This window comes from Sminthopsis crassicaudata, chromosome 1, assembly GCF_048593235.1.
Source record: "Sminthopsis crassicaudata isolate SCR6 chromosome 1, ASM4859323v1, whole genome shotgun sequence".
Classification (NCBI taxonomy): domain Eukaryota; kingdom Metazoa; phylum Chordata; class Mammalia; order Dasyuromorphia; family Dasyuridae; genus Sminthopsis; species Sminthopsis crassicaudata.
The window spans coordinates 249,366,973-249,393,340 of NC_133617.1; the positions used below are offsets into that span (position 1 = coordinate 249,366,973).

Genomic DNA, 26,368 nt, shown 5'->3' on the forward strand with positions numbered 1-26,368 from the left:
CTGTATTTTTAGATGTTAGCTCAGAAGGTAAGTTCTTAGCTGACCCAGAGAAATCCTAGTAGCATCAATATCCTTCTTTTTTGGGAAATATAAGCATAAATCAAAAAAATTAAGATAGTGACTGGACTCCACAGCTTTTGTAACCAAAGGCTTAACCAAAAGAAAATTAAATTAAAAACACTTGGCTCCCATCATGATCTACTTACTCCTCCCCTCCCTCTCCATGTCTACCTTTGATTAGATTTAAAGTATGGCTTTTTCACAAAAAGTTTCTGTTCTCTCATTAAAAATAAAGGAAAAAAATTCCAGCAATTGAACATTAATTCTCAAGCAACCCTATAATAATAAATCCATATTCAGGCAGAGTGAAGGAAAAAAAAAATTCCATAAGGTTTTTATAAACAAGCACAAATATACTGATTTTTAAAACCTTGAAAAGGACTTTGACAGCATCCTTTTAATTAACTACAATCATTTATGCCTCTGTGGGGAGTCTTCAGTTGTTTTTAGTCTTCAAAAAATATCTACAAGGAGCAGCCCACATATTGGCAGCTGATATGCAGTCCTCAACCATTTTTACTTTGCAATGGAAAGAAAACCTTATAGCAAACAATACAGTAGAATTATCCTTACATGACAAAATGACAGAAATCAACTGTTAATTGCAACACTTTAAGGGTGGTTCCCAGCTATGGTCTATCAAGACAAGAATTGTGAAGTGAATCCTTATAGATGTTTTCTTCCCTCAAAAGATGAGCTTTGTTGTCTCATCAGCTCTGTTTTTTTTTTTTTTTTTTTTTTTTTTTTTTTTTTTTTTTTCCTTTCTTCTTGCTTTTGGAGCTAAGCTTAGCAAAAACACATGGTAAAAACCCAAGATGACTGATGGGTAGATAGAGCTATTTTATTTCTGCATTGTAGAAAACAGGGTAAAAGCCAATTACTTTCCATATAAGATGTCTGCCTTTATGGAGCCAAATTCAGTTTTCCAAAGAGGATTTAAAAACCTAAGGGATCCATAGGGTTTTTGTCAGCATTCTCAGGGACATCAGTACCTAATAGCAGACAGAACGATATTCAATGAGCACTACTACATAATCTTTTTATATTTCTCCATAAACCCATTTTTTTTGAGGATTCAGCCTAATTTTTTCCTGATCTCATACTTTTGCTAATATGCACACTTCAATCAAATGTGTTCTGAGAGAAGAGAATGAATAAGATCTTTTGAAGAATAATCAATGTAACAAGTGAGTTAATATTTAGCTTTCTATTATGAGTTTATAGTCCCCATTGATAGGGTTAGGTTTTGAAACTGTTTAAAAAGTATTTAATAAATGTTAATTGATTGATAATTGTCATTAAGAATTCTCCTACATGGTATGGTGCTCATTTTTAGCATATGAGGCTTTCCATTCCATCTTGAATTTTAATTAATAAGATTAAAATTATGGCAAAATCCCCACATTATTAGAGCACTTGGATCCATGATCACATAGTATACACCTTGGATCCATGATCACATAGTAGATACTTTAATTAAAATTAATAACCCCCAGAGGTATATATTTTTTCAAGACAATGAAACCATTCCTTACAAAAGAAATAGGATACAATTGCTAGAGAAGACCAAGTATTACCAAATGAATTTGTGCCAGCCTAATTGCATTACCCTGAAGGTTTGAATTATTAAAGCTTATAATGAAGTGAACTTTCTGATTTATCTTCTACTCTGTTTTTTGTTTCTGAGAGAATTCTTCAGTACGGTTATGCACTGGATACATAACACCCTTGTGTTTTCTGGTTATTTCTTTAAACATGGGATTGACTTGTACATTTTACTAGATAGGAATGCCCAGTTCTATTTAGTATTTAAAAGGCAAAATATTCAAAACAGATTAGGCACTAGAGCACTTGGAAAGTTGATAAGGTTTCACAATTATGTTTAAACACAGAAATCTGTTTATTTAACCAAACAAAACAGAAGAAATTATACCAGCCCTCAGTTTTTGAATTTTCACTTAAATCTGTGAATCTTAAATCCACACTTTGAAATGTTTGTGAATCTATGTATCTCCAAAATACTCATATTTCAATAGGTTTTTCACATTTATATTCACCAACAGTATCACAAAAGTTCTTGGTTTTTATCTTTTTTTTAAAACATAACTGTAAGCAACAGTAATTCTAGAAACACTAGAGAAAAAAAGCATAGCAATGTCCACAGTCACAAGAAAAGTGCACATTACTGGGTCACAATCACAGTCATTACTTGAAAAACTCTATGGAACAAGTAGATAGGAAATCTCACTGATGCCTTAAAACTCATCTTTAAAAATGGAATTACAGATTTTTTTTTTTTACATGAAATAAGGCAAATTCAGGAATGTACAAGGAACTTGTTTGTCCAACCAAATCTAAACAACAGAACAAATAGTACAAGTAAGCATCAACTAAAGGACTCATCTCTATATATTTAAAAATAGGCTTGCCTCAGCGCATAAAGAAAACACCATTTATGTGGATCCAACACTAGAAAATAAGAAAGCAGGGCCAAGGCGGGGGAGAAGCAGGGTGAGAGTTCACTATGAGTCACAGCTGCATCCACTGAGAGTTTGTAGAACATTGGAAACTGGTTCTGAGAATTCTATAAAGCATATTTGGAGAGGAAATGGCCTTTTTTTGTTGTTTTTGTTTTTGGAAAGTATCTCAGAAAGAAAAATGGAAAGGAAACTACAGAAAAGAGTGCAAATTTTCAGATTGTCACTTGCAACCATTTAACATTCAGTCATCTACATCCAATCACTACTTCAGGAACTTCTACAGGACAGCAGCAACAGCAGTAATCATGAGTGAGCAGCTGTAACAAACCAAGGAGATGATTTAAAAAAAAAATGATATGTCTTCATAGATAAATAGATATTATAAAAGAAACAACTACCCCAAAGAAACAAAAGAACAAACAAACAACAAAAACAACAATCTGCTCTGTGATAACAATTGCTAATAAGAAAGCTGCCATGTTGAATGGGATGACTTTGAAAACAGCATGAATGCAAGTAATGCAGGCTCCTTTGGGTAGTAGTTTCTGATGTGATGATTTGACAGAATGTAGATACATGGATTTTCCAGCATCAAGTGTATTTTTCTTTTGTAGAAAGAATTTGGACATAGAGGAAGAAAAAAAGGATGGAAAGGGGACTTACAATAGTTTCTCAAAACAGTTTTTAGGACCAGTGAAAAAGTTATTAAAGTAAAAATGACAATTTTGAATGAAAAAAACAACTTTTTTTTTTTTTTATAAAAATTACATTTTCTCTTTAAAATACAAGATCCTTTTAATTGCTGTTTTATCCTGTACCAACAGGAAATTGGCATTGTTTTTTGCCATATACTGCAGCTTTCGGTCCAATGAGTCAGTAGCATATTCCACAATATTGCACTTGCAGCTTGAACCAATAGAAAGGACCACAGCATCTTCTGTTTCATCTGTGAATTAGCATTCTACAGTCACTTTTTTTTTTTTTTTATATTTTGCTGATAGACTAAAACAGAAAGCAATGGGCTGGACACATGAAAGTACCTCGAAAAGATCAGAGGCCAGAGTTCCCCTGAAGCACCTTAACACATCACCTTAAGGATCAAGAACAGTGTGGCTTTATGGTAATTAACTCTCCTAAAAGACCGTGCAGTAGTAATACCTGAAGCATCTGTTCTGGGAAACCAACATGTCATTAATGGAAACTCCAAGATGAGACCCAGTGAGTGCCAAGGTCATCGAATTCAGTTCTGCTGTAAAATGAGGTTTTCCAGTTCATCTGCCGAGCGGAGTAAAAATGCTGCAGATTCTCGGTATCCCGCCACGAGCTGCCGCACAGCATTGATTTCAGTTGGGCTCAGCTGGGGTCTGGAGCTTGAAGTGCTGGAGGACCCAGAGCTGGTGGCTAATTGTCTCTTCATGCTGAGATCGGTGGGACCTGGAAATGAGAGCCACAAGAAAAATAATCAATAACCTCTGTAGATCCATTCCACCCTTCACTAAGGATCTTACCGCACTTAATCTTTTCTCTTCTTTAGCTGTTAGATCTCCGCACTTTGGGGGCACTCGCAACCACCTAATAGTGTTGTATGAATGAAATCAGACAACGGGGAAAAAGGCACTTTATGTATAGAACAGAGGGATTCCATCTTTCAGTGGTGGAAGATGCTTTTGAATTTTGGTGTTGCAACTTATTCGGCAGCCTGGGGGCAAGGTGGATAGAATTAAGAAGTCATGAATCAGAATGACTCAAATTCCTGAGTTCAAATCTGGTCTCCAAATTATTAGCTCTGTGACCCTGAGCAAGTCACTTAACTCTGTTTATCTCAGTTCTTTTACTTGTAAAATTAGCAGGGAGAGGAAATAGCAAATTATTCCCAAAATGGGGTCACAAAGAGTCATAAACTGACTGAAAATTAAACAAAAATTTGCAATTTATTGCTTGTGTAATCTTAGGAAAATAACATCACCTTTCTGGGTTAAGGTTTCCTCACCCCAAAAATGAAAGAGATAGACCTACATGCAATCCACAAACATTTATTAAGTGCCAATTCTGTACCTGGTATCTGACAGATATCTATGATATCATTCTAGGATCCTCTAGATAGTAGAATATCTTTGTTGGGTGTCACTTGCTGGAATGTCACAACACTATTTGGGAAAAGGCTGTCAAAACTTTCTCAAGACAAATTTTAGAGATTTTTAATAGAGATGTCAGAGTTAGTTACTCTTAGCAATTTCAACCAAAGGTCTGCCAAAGAAGAGGGAAGTTTCAGATTTGGCAGGCTTGGAACAGGCCTGGAATTAACTTAGGAAAAAAGTGGAACTAGAGAACAGGCAGTTTCAAATTGGTTCCCAGTATCTATCAATTTTTTAATTATCTTGGCATTCCAAAGCTTTGGTCTTGGAATCTATAATACATATTCCTTGTTTTAGTGTGAATAAGAAGAATAAGTCCTACTTATTATGGAATAAGACCATCATTTACATGGCACTTTCCAATTTAGGAACTAATTTCCTCTGAACCATCACAGCAGATAAGTAGTCCAAATATTTTTATTTTCATTTTACAAATAAGGATATTGGGGTTCTAAGAGTTCAGTGACTTGCCCCCAAGGTGATTCTTAAACTCAAGATTTGCTCTACTTTACTGCATTTTTATGTAAGAGTCTAAAGTACTCCAAGGAAATCAAGTTGCAAACACAAGTCACAGAACTGCACTAAGTCAAAAATCAGTACCAATGGAAGTATCATACATCTTTATCTGTGAGGGCTCTTAGCAATATAATTTAATTTCTTAATTTAAGGAACCTGAGGTATAGGAATTTTAAATGGGTCTAAATGGCAGAGTCATGATTGGGACTCTGGAACCTCTGATTCCAAATCCAGAGCTTCTCCCACTAAAACAACAATTGGGAAAAGATCAATATTCTACTATAGGCAGTGTGAGCTGAATAAGCTCTCATTAATTTCCAGGTCATTTCCTTGATTGACAATCCACTTATGGTCAGTAATATCCATTAACTACATGACTGGATGGAGCCCAGTACCAGAACAATTTTCTTTTGGACCAGAAAAAAATTGAATGGCCTTTCCCTCAGTGATATAGATATTGCAAAGGTTTAATGAACTAGTCCTGAAGTCAGAAGATACAGGTTCCACTTCTTTGTTTGATGCTTACTAGCTCTGTGATTTTGAACAAATCATTTGACCATTATGGATTTCAGTTTCTGACTTCTGAGTTCCCTCCTAGATGCAAGTCGATGAGTCTAATGAATTTTCTTTCATAAGAGTCTCACATGTAGTACTTTCTTGTCTATCCATATCACCAGTATGGGCTTCATTTTTATAAGCTTTGTACTGAAATAGAATACTGTTTTGGCTTTGAGAAATTTCCACCTCATTCTGCTCTTTGGAAATCTCTGAGCTATTATCCTTTACTAGGTATTGTTATTCACATTTTACCAATGAGGAAACTAAGGTATACAGAATTGAAATAACATACCCTGATTTATATCACTGGATTCAAATTCAAGTTTTTCTGATTCTGGGTTCCTCATTCTACCATCCCGCTGCTTTACACAATAGCAAATGGTAGAATCAGGACATGAATTTACATCTTTTGATTCCCTTGTGCTATATACAATCATCCTTATTAACTTCTGGAATTTGATTAAGTGATTTGCTTATAAAATACATTTTCCTTGGTTTGATCTACTAAAAAAAGAAAAGATCTGCAGCTGAGCTTAATAATGTTAGAGATTCCTAATATATCTGGGACTTGAACCTGAGCTGACTGTGGGCCATCATTTGAATTTCCTCTAAATATAATCCAGTGTTCTGTGAGAGTGTAATGGAAATTATAAAATGTAGTATATATATATATATATATATATATATATATACATTTTGACACCCTTGTCTCTATGTATGGATTCAGTTATAATGCCTATGCTGATAATTTTCAAATCTATCCATCTCTAACATCTAGTCTAACATCTACAACACCATCTTTGACATCTTGAACTAGGATGTCCTATAGAGATTTTAAACTAACTAAACTCAATAACTTTCCCCTTAAACTCTCTCTCTTCTTAGTTTCTTATTCTTGTAAAGGACAATAGCATCATCCAGTCTCTCAGGCTTATAGCTTAAGTTTCACCATTGGCTCCTTCCTTTATTCCATCCTCAATACTCAATCTTTCAGATTTAACTTCCTAACATTCCTTGTGTGTGTCCCCTTCTCTGATATCACCACCAACCCAATGAAGCAATAATTCATGCTTTAATTATTGATATTGTTTTTTGTTTGTTCTCCCTGCCTCAAATCTTTCCCCACTCCAGTCCATCCTCCCATTCAATAGTTAAAAGTACAAGGCTGACTTTATTCCTCATGGCCCTGCCTCCCCACCTATTCACTATATGGCTCCCTATCATTTCCAGGGTCAAAAATAAAATCCTCTGTTTAATAATAAAAATTCATAACTTGTGACTCCCCTTCTGAATCTTTATACAACTTCCTCTAATCCATGTACTCTAGTAACACTGGTTTGCTTACTATTTCTTCCACGAGACACGCTATCTCCCAACTCCGGACATTTTCATTGACTGTTCCTCATGTCTGGAAATGCCCTGTCTTTTTCTATCTCTACCTCCTGGCTTCCCTGGTTTTCTTCAAGTTCCAGCTAAAATATTATCCTCTGTGAGAAGCCTTTCCCAATCTCCCTTAATGCTAGTGCTTTTTCTTTTGTTAATTATCTTCATTGATCACAGTATAGAGTTTGTTTGTATATTGTTGTTTGCATGTTGTCTCCCTCATGAGACTGTAGGCTCTTTGAGAGCAGGGGTTGTCTTTTGCCATTCTTTGTATTCCCAGAAGGTAGCACAGTGTCTGACATATAATAGGCACTTGTTTATTGACTATTGATGGCCTATTATCTTTTAAAAAATGCTTGATTGGTAAGTAAGACAAATGTGTTACTATCCACACTTGTATTGGTGTTTCAGAAGGTTTGTTTCCTGGAGGGGTGTATATCCTGTATTTTCTGGAGACATCTCTGAGAATAGTTTGGAAAAAGGAATACAATCTGAAATACCCATAAAATCCAAAACAATTTTATGACAACAGCCATGTTTTTGTTTTATTCTCCTCAAGGGGTAAAGACCACAGCCTAATGGATAGAGGAAGAACTGGGTTAAGGTCTTATTCCCAACACATACTGGTTATGTAACTCTGGGAAAATCTCTTATCCATTTAGTGGTCTAGACAATTCTTTTTGACTATGAGTTGCGAAAAAAAAGATGCCAATCTGTACTGGGTAAGGAAGTTTCCTCTTATGGGAATTCTCTCTGCCAAAAGAATAACAAAACAAGGCCAATCTCCATTCAACTATTTTTTTTTTCCACTATTAAAAGAAAGTTCTGAACTACATCCTTCCACTCAGAGTGAGTCTGAATTTTTCAGACAAGGCTTATCTTAGAGCAATTATTTAGTTAACCCTTGTTAGAATCAGTTATTTCAGTCCAGCCCTTCTCTGAGAATTACAGAACCATTATTTTGATAAGTGTAAAGATATTATTGCATATTCCTTTTTCCCCCTTGTTGTTGCTTTTCCCTAACAAACTCAGAAAAGGGTTTATAAAGCAATGTAAATCTGCAGTGACTGACTGAACAACCAAAATCAACAACCAAGAGGCTTGGCATGCAAAATAATTAATCCATGACAAGATGACAGGAAGATTGACAGTTACTTTGTGAACTACCTAGTTAGTGTGATAATAACCTACAAAACAACTGTGTTGTTTTCTGTTAATATATTTCATCACCAAATTAATATTGTTTATGGAAAGTTATGATTAAAACCAAAACAGGAAAAAAAATGACCATTCCTACTACAAATCTTATGCTGTAAATTTTTTCTTGGGTTTTCTAGGATCTGTTATGAAATTCCCTCATTTAAAATGTAGTTTGCTTTTATAAAAAATGATGAACAAGCTGATTATAGAAAGGCCTGGAAAGATTTACATGAAGTAATGCTGAGTAAAACAAGCAGAACTAGGAATATGTTGTACCCAATAACAGCAAGAATGTGCAATGATCAACTATGAAAGGCTTGGTTCTCAGTGATTCAAAGAAATCCCAATAGACTTTGGAGAGAAAATGCCTTCTGCAACCTGTTTTTTTTTTTTTTTTTAATCTTTCCCATGGTTTTCCCTCCTTTTGCCTTGATTTTTCTCTCCCAACTCGATTCATAAAGCAATGTATATTAAAAGTAAACTTACTACAATAGAAAATAAAGCTTTAAAATAAAATAAATAAACAAATAAATTGTAGTGTCTGAGCCACTCTGAATATCTTGCATTTATAGAACTCATAACAAATGCAGTCACTTTTATTCTATAGAGTGAAAACTAATTGCTTTCTATAAGAGTTTATCTTTATTCCTCCCTAGGTTTGAAGAAAAATCACCTCACAATTTTAAGAATGAACAAAGATGTTCAAATATAACTCTTCATTATATTTATTGCAAATGAAATATAAATAGGAACTTAGATTTTATGCCTAAATGCCTCATATTTACACAGCTCTAGTAAAATCCTTAAATAAAGTGCCTCTGTATTCTCTAGTTAGATTTTTAGCTCCTATTTTATTGAACAATATATTACATGTCTTTCTCATTACAAAGCATGGAGAGTAGAACCTGTATATAATAATGATAGCTGACATTTATGTAGTACCAACTATTTTCCAGACACTGGATGAAATGCTTTACAATTATCTCATTTAATCCTCACAACAACCTTAGGAAACAAATGCTATTATTTTGTGCCTCACTTTACAGTTGGGGAAACAGAGAAAATCAGGTTAAGTAATTCACAGTACATAGTATTATAGTTAGTAGCTGCAGCTACATTTTTTTTTTTTTTTTTTTGCTGAGACAATTGGGGTTAAGTGACTTGCCCAAGGTCACATAGCTAGGAAGACCAAATTTGAATTCAAGTCCTCCTGACTTCAGGACTCGTGCTCTAGTTACTATGCCACCTATCTGCTCCCAAGTGCAGCTACATTTGAACTCCTGTCTTTCTGACTTTAGGCCCAGCAGTCTCTGCAAAATGGTGCTACCTAGTAGCCTATATGAATTTTGTCTTTCAACTCCATCCTTATAAGGAATTCCTTCAAGATGTAATGGATAGCATTAACCCTGGGGTTAATCCTTCAAGATGTAATGGATAGGATTATATCCTATATAGGAAATTCTAAGAAAAAACTCTCCACAATGCATGTTTGTAAATCTGTTACTTATAATATTTCTACTAGATACAGCCATTTGCATTTCATAGAATCATGGAACTTTAGAAATGGAAAGGATCTCAGTGGACAGCTCCCACCTGTAACATGAATTCTTTCCACAGTGTCTGTAAGTGTGATATCTTTGCACAACTACAGGGATAGGGACCTCTCCACTTCCTGAGGCAGCCCATTTCAGGATTTATTGCAATATATTATTTTCCATTCCAACATCCATTTATTTTAATGTATCTCCAATGTCTCATTTATAACCAATGACTTTTTAATTTCCAAATATAATCTAGGAGGCCCTTATTTGTCTTCTTGGATGATCACTTACTTCATGATTACATGAAAAATAAAAATATCACTAAAAACCTTGTGGACAAATATTTGTTTTTTAAATTGAAAATTGTTCTGTAAATAAAGTTATATATTCTAAGATAGCATCCATTATTTAACATGTTGTCCACAAGTCATATCTATATAATAGCAATTTATTTCAGTAATGCTGATAAAGCACTGATAGCCCCAAGAGGCAAGGCTATATGTGAGTTATCTCAGCAATAATCCCTTCAGAATTGTTTGTTACTAGTAGTTAACAATCAGTTTGATGGTTAATAGCCTGCTGGGAACCAATAATGTCCTAATAAATCCAATACTTCCCTCAAAATGGTCATTCTCATTATAGACCATGATTTATATTATTTATAGTAAGACTGGCCTGGGGGAGAGGAAGAGCAGTCAAATGTTTTTAAATGGTTATGTTAAAGCATAAAGTTGGTTTTATCTTTCTTAAATATTTACCAATACTTTTATAAAAATTGACAGCTGCTCTGTTGATATATATATGATATGCATGATATGATATTTTTTTCCCATTATAAATAGAAATATAAACAAATTTAATATATTGTTATATAGTTATTTTTCAGTTGCTGTTGAGTTCAATTGACTAATGGTTATTGAATCTATATTTTAACTATTGATGAAGTGAAAGGTAGTGCTGCTGCTTCTTTAAACTGTTTCTTAAAGCTTATTTCCCCTCAAATCCCCTTTTTCTAACTGTCTTGAAATTCTGGAAGAAAATATTCATTAAAAAAATGTCTAGGACACTTTGTTGTGCCTTAATTAGAGGCAAAAGAATGGATTACATGACCTCTTAGATTTCCTGTCACTCCTAAATTTCTTTAAAGAATTTTTAAAAGGAAATCAAAATAAAGAATAAAACAGTAGTAGCTCCTTCTTCAATAACTTAATTTTCCTCAGAAACTAATTCTGAGTGAAAGAATGAAGAGAAAAAGGGCAAGAGGGCAAATAAGGCCTGTTATCATGATTAGGAGAATGCTGAGAAATCTATACATTCTATTTTCAATTATACAAATTAATGGAGAGGAACATTAGTACATATATAACAATGGATAAAGTGCTTAGAGAGGTTACTTGTCACTGTAACAACAGAGAGAACTTCAGAGGCAGAATGAGCTAAATTTGTGAGGGATAGAAGAAATTGCAAAGCAGGTTTCAGAGAGAGAGAGACAGTGTAGGCGGAAATCCTCTAAAATAGTCTTCTTTCCCTCCCTTCTCTTCTTCCCCCTCCCTTCCCCTCTTCTTGCTTATTCCTTCCCTCTCTCCCCACTTCTGTGAGTGGTGGGAAGAGATGCTCAGTATTTCTGGCCAAAGAAGAAATGACTCTATTTATATTCAATCAATCAATCAATCAGGATCCAAAGAAACACCAAATGTGGCTTGGCCTAGGACCTTTTGGTAGCCAATGAGAATCATACTGTTTTGATTTAAGGCTAGGTTCTTAAGAAAGAAATTGCTATCTAGCTTTAATTACTAAATGGGTGTGGGCTTGATCAAAATTAGACCTGTTGAAGACCTTAACTTAAAATGGCCCAGGTCTCCCATTGCATCCAAGGCCAGCTCCAGTAGAACTGATCTACATCTGGCTACTGGACCCAGATGGCTCTGGAGGAAAAGTGACACAAATGACCTTGCCCGGCCCTCCCTCCCTCAAATCCAAGTCACTTGCATGTCATGGCATCCCCTTCCTGATAATCGTGTTCTTCTTTGAGAACACAAAACAAACAACAATCTACTGTACCACATTGCCTCAGCATTTATATTTTGGAAATGTACTGCAGATTAACAAACTAGGTTTAGCTTTGAGTAACAGGGTAAAAAACAGGTTGAATTGCCTTTGGAAAATTGTGCAATGCTTTTTTTTTTTTAATGATACCAATTTCCTCCTTCCTTTCCTCCCTCCCTCCTTCCCTCTTTTCTTTCCTTCCTTCCTTCCTTCCTTTTTTCCTTCTTTCCTTCTTCCTTCCTTCCCTTCTTTCCTTCTTCCTTCCTTCCCTTCTTTCCTTCCTCCCTCCCTCCTTCCCTCCTTTCCTTCCTTCCTTTTTTCCTTCCTTCCTTCCTTCCTTCCTTTCCTTCCTTCCTTCCTTCCTTTTTTCCCTTCCTTCCTTTCCTTCCTTTCCTTCCTTCCTTTCCTTCCTTCCTTCCTTCCTTCCTTCCTTCCTTCCTTCCTTCCTTCCTTCCTTCCTTCCTTCCTTCCTTCCTTCCTTCCTTCCTTCCTTCCTTCTTTTCCTTCCTTCCTTCCTTCCTTCCTTCCTTCCTTCCTTCCTTCCTTCTTTTCCTTCCTTCCTTCCTTCCTTCCTTCCTTCCTTCCTTCCTTCCTTCCTTCCTTCCTTCCTTCCTTCCTTCCTTTCCTTCCTTCCTTTCCTTACTTCCTTCCTTCCTCCCTTCCTTTCTTCCTTCCTTCTTTTCCTTCCTTCCTTCTTTTCCTTCCTTCCTTCCCTCCTTCTTTTCCTTCCTTCCTTCCTTCTTTTGCTTCCTTCCTTCCTTCCTTCCTTCTTTTCCTCCCTCCCTCCTTCCCTCTTTTCTTTCCTTCCTTCCTTCCTTTTTTCCTTCTTTCCTTCTTCCTTCCTTCCCTTCTTTCCTTCTTCCTTCCTTCCCTTCTTTCCTTCCTCCCTCCTTCCCTCCTTTCCTTCCTTCCTTTTTTCCTTCCTTCCTTCCTTCCTTTCCTTCCTTCCTTCCTTCCTTTTCTTCCCTTCCTTCCTTTCCTTCCTTCCTTTTCTTCCCTTCCTTCCTTTCCTTCCTTCCTTCCTTCATTTCCTTCCTTCCTTCCTTCCTTCCTTCCTTCCTTCCTTCCTTCCTTCCTTCCTTCCTTCCTTCCTTCCTTCCTTTCCTTCCTTCCTTTCCTTCCTTCTTTTCCTTACTTCCTTCCTTCCTCCCTTCCTTCCTTCCTTCCTTCTTTTCCTTCCTTCCTTCCTTTTTTCCTTCCTTCCTTCCCTCCTTCTTTTCCTTCCTTCCTTCCTTCCTTCTTTTCCTTCCTTCCTTCCTTCCTTCCTTCCTTCCTTCCTTCCTTCCTTCCTTCCTTCCTTCCTTCCTTCCTTCCTTCCTTCTTTTCCTTCCTTCCTTCTTTTCGTTCCTTCCTTCCTTTTTTCCTTCCTTCCTTCCCTCCTTCTTTTCCTTCCTTCCTTCCTTCCTTCTTTTCCTTCCTTCCTTCCTTCCTTCCTTCCTTCCTTCCTTCCTTCCTTCCTTCCTTCCTTCCTTCCTTCCTTCCTTCCTTCCTTCCTTCCTTCCTTCCTTCCATGAAGAAATAACAAAGATTGGTGCTAAAATGAGGTTATTAGGGATAGATTATCTAGACATTCAGAGAATTCAACAATTGATCCAGCTTCCTCCTTTCAAACTTATATGCTGCTGCCAGCTTGGCTAAGAGAGGGAAAAAAAAATTAAAAAAAAAAAATAAATAAAAAATAAAAACTATTTCAAGGTGAAGTGAGAAAACTAGTAAAGAAAATCTGCTCAAGGAAAACCATAGTTATAATGGAGTAGTATATCAAGAGTGGCTCTGGAATATAAAGATAAAGCCTGAATGGATAAAGACAGAATGGATTCTGATTGTTATAAGACATTTACAAAGCAAAGATAGTAGAAACTCATTATTACAAAGATACATTGAAACATTTCTCTGAATATGGCATTACATACAGAAGTCTCATCAAATATGTTTACCCTGAAATTTTAGTAATCCCATTCCCTGATACCATATTTAAAAGTAGAATTGGGCTATATACTGTCAAGAGACTTTTAAGCATCAGGTAATGTCTTTCTATAGTGACATTCAAGGTCATTTTAGATACAGACTACGCATAACTGTATGGAATACTTTCTAAAGAGAAGTATTTCATCCAGCCTAAAAGAGTTAAGGAATCCAAGATCTAAACGGTCAGGTCAGAAATTACTTTTGTTAATTACTTAATGTATTTGAACACAATAGGAGACATTCATTACTTTGAATCATAAAACATGTTTCCTTTCTATCAATTGACCTTCAGATATGATAACACACTTATTTCTTAAACACACATAGAATGAGTTTCATGATGGGATAGTGGACTTATCCACTAAAATGTACCCAAAACATCCATTATCTTTAATAGTTGAGTATGAAGGGTAGCCAACATAGGGATACATTTTCTGCTATTTCCAAAAAAACAAAAACAAAAACAAAAACAAAAAAAAACCCAAACCCTAAATACTTTTCAGGGATGGAAACCTAAATGACAGCATTCAAGATTTAAACATTAAAATGAACTGGAATCTACTTGCAAAGCTAAAGGAAAAAATAATATTGCAATGATGGCTATATTTGTAACTTAAAATCATTTGGGGGGATATTTTTAAAACTAGAACTTGTGATTTCATTGGTACAGAGAACTATCAATAAGAAAACTTACTCTATCAATGAATATCAGACACGTGCTCTGAGGTTTATAGTCCTAGTTCCTAGGTGAGTTTCCCAGAGTCAAAAAACCAATGGTAGGACTTGAACTAGTGATCTTTCCTAATTCCAGAGAGAATCCTTTGTCTACTATATAAGACTGTCTTTCATATTGGTAAACAAATGCTCTTCTGGAGCTAGAATAGATAGTTGCTATATGTCTATCTAGGAAAAGAGCTGGCACACTCTTCCTTAATTAATCCCATTCACTTCCAGGCTTATGGAAGCTTATGAATAGGCATTTTCATTTCCAGATGGGAAGGGAGATTTTTGGTTTCCTAGACAGGAGAAAAGCTGCCTTGTAGGATCCTTGTTCTGCATAGCAGAATTGCTGATGAGACCAGTGAAGCTCAACTTCAACTTATCTTCCAAGATAGATCCCCAGAGGAACCTTCTTAATTTGAAGGAGTTGGAAGAAGACACAAAACTGACAATAAACATAACAATTGATGGTGCAGAATTTACATTTATCTTTATAGTTATTTAAATAATTCTTCACAGTTCTCTATTACCTTCTCAATAAGGTGCAGTTAAATGTGGGAAAAGCTGATTGAGTTGTGATCTCAATGGCAAAAGAGGGATGAGAGCTCACATTTCTCTTATCATTGTGTATACACAATATACATCATATACACATATATGTGTGTGAAGACACATACACATACAGACTTCTTAGGTCTTTCTAAAACATAGAAAACTGTTAGGTTCTTACTAAGTGCTAATGAGATAATGAGATATTAGATTTTTACTAAGTGCTAAGTCGGTACTTAACAATTTTCTAGTTCTGGCCTTTCCTGGGAGCTTGACTTGTGAATTCCTGGGGAAGAGCTTGCATGATTAGGAGGAGCAAGTTCATTGGTTGAAGTACTTCTTCCCAGAAGCCCTTGCATTATCCCACGCCCATTCTCTGGAGGATAAAGAGGGCAGCTCTGGAGGAAAAAGTCAGTCTGCTCTAGACCAGACTCGAGGCAGCTCTCTGCAGGAAGGAAAATCACTTCTCTGGACGAGAGCTAATGGCACTGTCTGGAGACAACGGTTCTCTACAGGAAGAAGAATCTGTCCGAGAGATTTGGTTGACACAGCAGATCTCCTCCCAGAGAGCGATCGGCAGCTTCTGGAGACAACAGCATGTTACAGAAAACCTTTCCTTTATTATTACCCCATTAACTATCATCCTGTGAGTCTCCTCTCCATTCAATGGCAAACACAAAGCAAGTATACTCACTGTATTTACTCTCTTACAGTTCACTTACTCTTGTATTAAAACTATTACCTACATATTTTAAATGCCCCTTTCTCAGTGCTCACCTGACTTGACCTTTTTGTGGTATGACATTGCTAATCATCTCTCCTTGAAATGCTCTCTTTCTTTGACTTCCATGATATCCTCCTGGTTCTTTCTTTCCTTCTTGAATGTCTTTTGTTGGTTTCCTCTTCTTTCTTCTAAACCTTCAATATAAATGTCCCCTAGGGATCTATCTTCATCTTTTCCTCTCTTCTCTATATATACTCTCTTGCTGGACAATCTGATTTATTCTCATAGTTTATTATTGCCTTTTTACAGATTACTCAAAAATCTATACAATCAGCCACAATATTTCCACTGACTTCTAGTCCTGCTTTTCCAACCCCCTAGTGTTCATATTTGTACACATGTAGCGCTGGAATCTCAAACACACAAATCTTACCTCTCCTCAAGAACTTTTCTGTCTCTCCTCAGGTTTAGAGCCTCATTGTTTCTAATGTGTATCTAGTTTTCATTTCTTTGTATCTCTAGCATTTGGCATGATTCTGACACATATAAGGCACTTGGTAAAGGCTAACTGACTGATTAGTTGAATTCTCTGCTTCCATTTTTCCCCCTGTCCAATCCATTTCATATTTACCTGACAAAATAATATTTCTAAGCACAGGGCTGCTTATGTTATTCTCCTGTTCAGAAATCTATTGCAGCTCCTTATTGCCTCTAGGATAAACTATGGACTATTCAGCGTGGTACTTAAGGATCTTTGTAATCTGACTCCAATATGCCTTTAAAGTCTTATTTCATACTGTTCCCTTTCACCAATTCTATTTTTCAGTCAAACTGGCATTTTAGCTGTCCCTTGATTTTTCCTACTCTTTCTTTTGTACATTCTTCTAAGCCATCCCTTAGGTGTAGAAAGGAGTCCGTCTACAATCTTACTTAAAAGAATCCTTTTTCTTTAAAAAATCAGTTCAGGCATCGCTTTCTCTATATCACTTCCCTATCACCTCAAAGATAAAAGTGATTTCCCCCTTTGTATTTTTCATATTTCAATTTTTGACATTTTTTTCTATATTTTTGTCTTATCCCTCCTTGTAAGTGCAAAGATAATTTTATTTTTCAGGCCTATCCCAATGCCTCTGACATGGTAGGCATTCAATAGGAATTTGCTGAATTGAATTGAAATTATATATCTCTATATGTATATGGATAGATATAATTATATGTGTGTAAAGTTCTTTTTTCATGTTCTCAGATCTGTTAAAAGTGAGCAATTGGCTTAAAATGTTAAATATAAATATGTAAACAGTAAGGTGAAAAAATGAACAAAAGATGCAAATTTTTAAAAAGCAAGATTCTCTGAAAGAATATAAGTCGCAAGATGTTATTAAACAAAGTAGCAGGAGACAAATGTATAATTCACAAACCCTTCAGTGAGGTAGATCAGTACCTAGATTCACAGGAAATATTGTTTGTGTTTACATAGAATCTTGTGACTTATTTTTAAAGTCCTTTCCTCAAAAAAAAAATTCTGCGAAATACATTTTTCTGCTTTAAACCCGAGGGAACTGAGACTCTAAAAGATTTAATGTAGCAGAGTTTGGACTTAAATCCAATATTTTTGTCATCAAATTCATTGTTCTATTTCACTGTGATTCTATGAATAACAGGATACAGCAATAAAATCTCCACATCCAATTACTTCTAATTTCTTGCCAGCTATTAAAGTAGACTTATACTCTAGGTCATACAACTAGTTTTGAGGTCTAAAAATTCTAATTTTTTTTAAATTTTAAAAATTGTATAAACTATGTTAGAAAATTTATCAATAAATGTTTCAGACTATCTGTTTTACACTATCCAAAAATCTGTTTATGCTTTAAGAAATTCCAAATTGTCTTACAAGATTTCTTTTACTATATTAGCCTTTTATATTTATTAATTTTATTGCTGTATTGTATGTACATAGGCTTCTGAAAGGCACAATGCAGAAGTTCACCCAGGAACAGTGTGATTGAGCCAAAAAGCTCACCTCACCACTAGCCTGAGTACACCAACCAGCACTACTCCTACAGGGATCTTTAGGTAATATACTTCCAATCAGAATGTACATGATGCATATATTTCCACAATGTTGCTTCCCAAACATTTTTCTCTTCCTTTATGTTGTTGCTTCACTGGGCTCCTGGAGCAAAACCAAACTTAAGAATTACTTTTTTTCATTTCTATTAGCTGTTCCCTTACAATTTAAATTAGTTAAAGGTCTCTTAAAAACTATTCCTTATGTAATATAATCTATATCCCCATTTTACAACAGTGTCTAGGCTGACATTGACACTCCTGGAATGCACTTCTTTACCTCTACCTTAAAAAATCTCTAGCTACCTTTATAATTAAACTCATGTGCTGCTTCCTGCAGATATTTCTTGATCCAGTCATTAGTATTCCCTCCAGTGTGTTGTATTTACACAGAAGGACACACATACACAAATAAAACAACTGCTCTAAAGCAGTCTATATTTCTTGAGAGGAAGAATTATACATACACATAATACATAATAGTATATCTATCTATCTATCTATCACATATATAAAACATAACAATAGAAAAATATTAATATAATCAATACATTAAGATAATTACAGATATAATTATATAACATGATGTAATAAAATTAGTATAAATAAGACATGATAATATATGTAAGTTTTATATTATACAAAATATAAAAAAATTGAAAATATGAATACAGACATACATATGCATATACATTTTTGCTTTCCCTAATAGAATGTAGTCCCTCTTTTAGGGAAGGACTGCTTTGTAGTTTTGTTGTTGTTTTTGGCCTTTGTATTCCTAGGGATTTTCACAGTGCCTAGCATATAGAAGAATATATGCTTGGAAAGTCATTGATGCACAGTTTAAGACTACATTTCCTCTCACAGCTAAAAATTCCTGAATATTCAATAATTCCATCTGCTGGAATCTGGTCTCTGTGTAAGTTCCTTGAGGGCATAGATGATATAAGCTGTATATTGAATCCAAATGGATTCCATAGAGAGGGACCTTTGACATAACTAACTTATGAATATGGTTTATACTCAAGTAACAGAATACACATTAATAATGGGACTCTGAACTTCTTTAGAAAGCTTAGTGTAACTCAACAATAGTAGTGTCCCCAAGGGTTTAATATCAGAGGCCTTAAAGTAAAGAGAACAAGTTTCTTGTTTTCTTTTCTTCATAGCTGCATAATTTGAATGAATCTCCTTTTTATACATCAATTGTATCTTATCTCTCATATCCACTCTTTTTCTTTCTAGTTCTACTACTATCATTCCAGTTCATTTCAAGCACTCATCATATCTTGGCTAGAGTAATAGGCTCATAACTTGTATATTTGCCTCCAGCTTCTTTTTCCAATCCATTATTCACTAAATTTTAAAAATAACTTTTCTCAAGCATAGACCAAGTCTGATTATATAATCTTTCTGCTCAAAAAAGCTTCAGGATTTCTGTCGTTTACAGGATAAAACAAACTTCTTAGCTTGAAAATTTTTCTTCAATGTTCAGCTCAAGTTTCTCCTTTTGTATTTAACCTTCTTTAATTTTTCCAGCTAGAAGCAATCTCCCCCTCTTTAAACTTCACATGCCATTTAGTGAATGACTTGGCTTTGAAGTAGTTGGTTCTATTGGCTGATTATTAAGGGAAAGCACACTAGTAGGAACACATGAAATGTAAGTTTGGGGAATACATACTCTCTCTCTTCAACCTGAGAGTTAGCAGTGTCAGTTATCCTATTGGGTTGAGAGGGCAATTAAAAATGCCAGTGTTAGAGTATCTTTGAGGTGGTGTTATACTTCCTTATGGTAATCCTATGGAGGAGGTAATATAAGTGATATTATCCCATTTATAGTAGAAGAAATAAAATTTTAAAATATTATGTCTTTTGTGATCAATCAACTGGTGTTAAAGTTATGATTCAAAATCATGTCTTTTAAATCTATTTTCAGTGTACTGCTTTTATCTCACTCTACTAGTGAGAGCTCTACTAGAGTAGCTGCTTCTTTTGGGCAAACACGGTGTCATTTTTCAACTTCATATTTGAAGTATGCAGCAGAGATGTTTTAATGATTTCTGCTTTAGAATTCATTAGGAGAATCGTTAGAACACACACACTATACTTTCCCTCATGACTAATTTTTTTGTGTAACATAAATTTCAGAGTAACAATTTTGTTCATTAAGCAAAAATTAAACAAATTTAGCCTACATTGTCAAAATGCTATTTTTGTTTGTAACTATTGGAATGAAAAATCCAGGGAATCTATATTCTTTTGCATTTAAATCATATTTAAATTTAAATTGTTGTTGTTATTTTTGGCCTTTGAATTCCTAGGGCTTATCACAGTGACTGGCCTATAAAAGAATAAAAGTCATTGAAATACTGTTTAAGACTACATATTCTCTCTCATATTCATCTTTTTGATCAGTATAGGTAGTTACCACGGATGAAACAATATCAATATCAGCAATTTCCTTGCAACTTATGGTCTTAGGAAAGTTACATAACTTTCCCAGTATAACATGACAAGGATATGGCAGAAGAATAACTTGAACCCTTCAAGTCTGACTCTCAGGCTCACTTTCTACCCTCTATGTCATGTTAATTCTCATATGTTAGCCTTAAGATCTATACATTTTCATATTTATATATCTTATTCTTAATCCCAAAATTAAATTTTTTTAAACACAAGAAAAATATTTTCAGAAATTTCTACCTTTTTTGTTAGATTGCAAATTGAGCTTTGTTCTCTTTTGTTCTTATCCAGAAAGAACTTAGAAGTGATATAAAAATTGTGTGATGACACAAAAAGAACACAATTTCTTTTTTGCATCACTTCTAAAATTGTGGAGGGCAAAATCCATGTCTCCCTCTGTAGGGATAGTATCCTTAGTTCTTTGTGAGCCATACACATCTATCTAGCTATGCTCTCCTTCAAGGGTAAATTTAGAGATTATGCATACTGGGAGCAATATCAAAGAATCTATGAACTTGGATGGGAAAAACTGCCTTTTTATTTCAATATAATGAATTTCTTTTAAAATTTATATATTTTATTTAATGCATTTAAAAATGTTATTCTGAGAACTTCTTAGCTTTATCAGAGTACTAAAAAGTTCTATTACCACAAAAAGGATTAAGAGCCTCTGTAATAAACCTTATATATGTTTCAATACTGCTCTCATCCCAAATTTTGACCTGGCTTATTAACCCCAGTTAATGGTCTAGATTCTTATCTTCCTTCATCTAGTTTATGGCCAAAAAAACCCCATATTAATCTTGCTTCATGCTAGAATCTTATCAATGTGTTGTTCTAAGTCCCTATCTTCTTACTACTTTGATAAATGACTACAGATCTGCAAGAGTTTTAGCAGTCAACTGAATTCAGTGTCTTTTCATATAAAACTAGGCTCTCTTGTATGTTGATTATGGCTCATATGTATGGATGTAGTTCTTCATTTAGAGACCTTAACATTATCTACTATTTTCTTGACTCTGACACAGAAATGATTCCTAAAAAAGTCAGTATTCTATATTATATTATGATCTAAAGTTATGTTATATTTTAACCAATAAATGTAATTTATTTATATATAAAACAACAACACAACAACAATAACAAATACACAAGTGTTTGAAATGTCTGGAAAATTTAATTTGTTAATGGAAATAGCTTTTCATCTATTTTTTTTAAAACTACCAGCTCTTGCTAAGATTTTCCTATCTAAAAATACCATAAATTAACTATTAGGGAATTTCAAATATTCTAAGATGATGAAAAAACATCCTTAGCTTGTAGTCAGTCATGTGTAAAAGAATCAACATATACTTTGTCCAAATTGCTGCCCAGAAAACAAGACGAATGTTGAAAATAAGAAGACTCATTAGAATATGAAATACTGAAGATACTTCTGGTTCTCAATTCATTTCCAAAATAAATTCTCTTCTTTTCTTTGTGGTCCTAAGATAACACCCTTTTGAATCACAGGGGAATTAGTCTGGGCAAAAATTTAATAATCTTGCCCTTGAAGACACTCTTTAGTTCTTAATGCAATCCAGAAACTCAAATAAAGCAAATATAGGTTTAACTTTTAAATATAAATGTAACATGAGAATTAAGTAAGTCTTCATTTCCTATAAAATAACTTGAGTGGAAGTGACAGTAGATTTTGAAATTGTCATAAGGGCTATATTTACCATGTTGCCTAGTACAGCTTCACAAACATGCAAACAAACCAGGAAGAAAAATTTTTGATTATGAGTTGTTCATTATTTAATAAGTCTAACTTTGCTTATAGGTCCATTAAAATCTCATGTTCAGCTGTTCATTTAAAATGATAAAGTTTGACTTTTCATGGCATCACCAGGCATATCCATAAACAATCTCTAAGATATCCATTTCTAAACTAAAATATCACAAGCCAGTTCTTTTGAAAACCGTACCAGACTTTTCACATATGAAATTTAAAGAGAACAGAGTATGGCCTGTATTTCATATCAACCACTTAACATTTAATTATTTGTTAGGCTCTAGTAATTCTAAAATTAAAAAGTTAACATAGATTATTAGATTACACTTTAAAAATATTTATTTCACTTATAAACCATTTCCTTAACTAAAGCTATTGTCTTATTACATGATGGTTTAAAATGAATACATAAAAAGATAATAAAAAAATTAATAGTCCTATTACATCCTCAATAGTGTGGGCAGGAAAAGACACATACATAACACACATCTCTTTTTGCATTAATAACAATAATAATAATAATAAAGAACCAAAAACCCTATTACAAAGTTTCACATGTAATTGTTTTTAACTGAGGGAATCGTAATGATCACCAAAATATTCTCTCGCTATCACCTCCCCCCTTCTACTCACAATGCTTTGTAAATTATAAGATGAATTGTGGAACAATTCAGTTTATTCATAAAAATTACTTTTGAATTGAGACATAAAGATTTATTAATCCGAGCCTAGGACAGGGCATTTATTATAATTTTGGCTTAGCTATAATTTTGTTGAGTCACCTTTGTTTTTCTGTCTCAGGTCTCTCACCTTTGAATTTGGAGCCCTATCACATGGCTGCTATGTAAAGCAATAATGATAGAGTCAACCATACACACAGCAGACTAATATTTTAGGAAATAATTTAGTAATACATATGAGATAATTTTTAAAAATATAAGGTCCTGTACAATTTCATAAAACATATTATAGTATCATATGATGTTAGTACATCATAACTTAGAAAATGTTTCTGCATTAAAATTTGTACTTACTACATGTGGAAGTTTGGGCAAACTATTCTTATAGAACCTCTATTTTCTCATCTAAAATGAACTAGATGGCTTCTCAGGTCCCTTTGAACTCTAAATCTTATTAATCCTTATAGTGGTTTACCAATGGACCATAGTCAATAATTTCACAACCATCTCCTCCAAACATCCTCATTAATATTCCAGGGAGAAAATAACATGAATATATGGGCTTAACAATACAGGGCATTTTGTAATCATGAAGTTAGGCTAAGAGGTTTTTGGCAAATTTTAAAGCAAAGCTAAGAGTTTAATACCATAAGAATGGAAGCCAGAAGACCTTAAATCTGGCACTGATTGACGAAAGAGTATAAAATGATACATATTTGCATATTTCAGAATAACAGAACTATGGAGACAGCCCTTGGAATGCAAAAGAATGAGAGTCAAGATGAATTAAAGGAAGAATACTTTTTACAGTGGGTAACCAACTTTGTGTTTCCATAGCATAATACATTTTATGGTTAGAAGATGAAAATAGATTCAAGTAATACAACATAATTCAAGAATTGTGAATCCATAGTAGGTTATGAGGAAATGATAATGTTCAGGAAATCTCTAACCTTTTGATGCTAAGGAAAGTAGCTACCAGACTTGCCTCTTGAATATCTCTAGGTTCCATGATCAGAAACAAAATTCTTACTTAGATTTTCTATTGCTGATATCCAAGACTTTTGGTCCTTATATTTTTTTTCATATGTTTTAATATCTTTGTGTCCTTGAATAAGCTATTTAACATTTTTTTTGCTTAAATTCCCACCAAATCAGTAGTCACCTCAACACTTTTTTTTAATTCCTAGTTTAATATTACTGTTTTCATTTTTTAAAAAGTTGTTATTTAGAAACAGGGGTTTCTACTTCTAAGGGGAATTTTTCTTTTTATTAGTGAGGTTTTTTTTTTTTTTTTTTTTTGGGATTTGTAATCCTACAATTGCACAATGATTTTGCCATTTTGAGGAACAGCAAGGAAAAAAAAAGCACATTTATAGGAATATGTATTTGGGAACTTCTGTATATTCTCTCTTCTCTCTCCAATTTCAAACAGATGCCACCCCCAACTGGACATACATACACAATCTGTAATAAGAACTCACCACTACTAGAAGCATCATTCAGATTTAGCAGTCCTCCTCCTAACCCTCTGTAACTATGGTAACTGTAGGTCCCGTTTCCATTGATATACAACACCTCCTGTGTGCTAGAAACAGCTGATGTTGAATAAGTGACCTGGGCCGCCTCTTGTTTATATTGTTTGTCAGCTGAAGCAGACTCGTCCTGAAAAGACAATGTTTCATTATAGGGTGTCAAATCATTATTATATTTTACTTGGAACAGGACTTTTCTTATTGTTATCTACATTTCTGCAAGTGCTGCTATTGGGAGGGAATAAAAGGGGTGGTAGTGGATATTCAACCTGAATGGTTGTTTTTGAATGACCTCTTGCCAAGGAGTCCAACAAGGTGGAAGATCTACTGGAATAGTGACACAACACTTTATAGTCTTTCCAAACAAAATTAAAATAACAATAAAAGAAAAAGATAAAAAAGAACAGTTCTTCCAAATCATCTCTAGAAGTCTTTTTAAAGTCTTGCATTGGTACTTGGAGAATTGGCTACAAATCTTTTTGCCCCAGAGATCCTGTCAAGTCACAAAGAATTGAGATGGCAAAATTGGCAATAAACTTGACATCATTTCAGATTGAGAAACTGAGACAGCAAATTTTCTCCATTGACATGGAAATGCAAAAGGATCTAATCTATAGGGCATATCTGACTTTATTTGACTCCTGCATGTGGTAGCTTTTTTTGCTTCTAACTTGTTTTATGACTGCAGAGACAATATAAAACAAATCACTGGTGAATTCTGATGAGCTTTTTTAGTCATAATCTGAAGAATTTTGCAGCCCATTAACTTTATGGCACATGTTTAACGGAACAAGCAACTTTAAAACTCATTTTTGTGGCCCCAAATGCTTAGAGAGTAAACATGAAATAATAGAGCTCTGTGAATGCAGAGATACTGTCATTTTGGGAATGACCCCCAATTTTTCACAGGACAAAAGTAGATTCATAATATATTGTACTGTAGAATTTTTATTGTACTATACCTTGATTCTGACCTGTGAAAGACAAATCATTTCCAGCTATTTAACATTTCTGTGTTTAAATTCCCCCAAATTAGGGATCACCTCAACACTTAAAAAAATTCCTGTTTTAATATTACTGTTTTCATAAAAATATTTGTTATTTAGCATGAGGGTTTCCACTCTTGGGGGGATATCCTTTTCATTTACTTGGTGAGGTGTCTAATTGGAAACCAGGATTTATGGTTAAAGTAGGACACATTTTTAGGGTACCAAAATGAGATTCTGAAATTAAAAAGGGAAATAGATAAAGGCAAATAAACTGCAAAATGTTCAACTGATGAATCTAATCCTTGACCTTTAAGTTTCATAAAAATAGATTCTTTTCTTAAGATTCTTTTGACCTGGAAGTCAAAAGGATGGTCAGTTATTAGAAAGGAGTTTATGAATTTGGATATGAAAAAAAATATATCCTTATTGTCACTAATTTCTAACTGAAATTTAGCATTTTGTTCAATTGTTAATATAGTCATCAAATATTGTTTTTAAAAGGAAGCCATAGATAGACTTTAGTAGATTGCCAACAAAGACCATGAACAAAAAAAAAAAAAAAAAAAAAAAAAAAAAAAAGAAGAAGACTTTTGGGTCTTGGGCAATACTACTTGATAATGGGATGATAATGGGAATAGCTGTCTCTGACCAAGGAGTCCATACTTCTAACACCATTAGTAGAGTAGCTGATAGGCCAGTGGATAGAATACTGTGCCTAGAATCAGGAAGATCTGAGTAAAAAATCCAGTTTTTAGGCAATTCCTAGATATGTGATTCTGGGCAAGTCAGTTACCCCTTGTTTGTCCCCAGTTACCTCAATTATAAAATGAGCAAATAATAGTCCCCAAGATTGTTGTGAGGATCAAATGAGATAATGTTTCTAAAAAGGGCTTAGCACAGTGCCTAGTGCATAATAGATGATAAAAATAAATGTTTATTCCTTTCCCTTTCTTTTCCTCATCCAGTGTTGAGGATAG

General features: G+C 34.2%; 1 protein-coding gene across 8 annotated transcripts in view; it reads right to left on the reverse strand.

Moving 5' to 3' along the window:
- Positions 1 to 3,276: 3,276 nt before the first annotated feature.
- The window catches only part of NOL4 (nucleolar protein 4), a 465,402-nt gene continuing 442,310 nt past the window's right edge, over positions 3,277 to 26,368 (reverse strand). For 7 of the 8 annotated variants that reach the window (XM_074277643.1, XM_074277598.1, XM_074277604.1 and 4 more), the window contains 2 exons: positions 24,352 to 24,532; positions 3,277 to 3,974 (listed from right to left, as the gene is read on the reverse strand). In XM_074277643.1, the coding sequence (XP_074133744.1) occupies positions 3,781 to 3,974; positions 24,352 to 24,532 (375 nt within the window). In that variant the 3' untranslated portion in view covers positions 3,277 to 3,780. The remainder of the gene's footprint in view (positions 3,975 to 24,351; positions 24,533 to 26,368) is intronic. The other variant, XM_074277612.1, reaches the window with a different exon arrangement.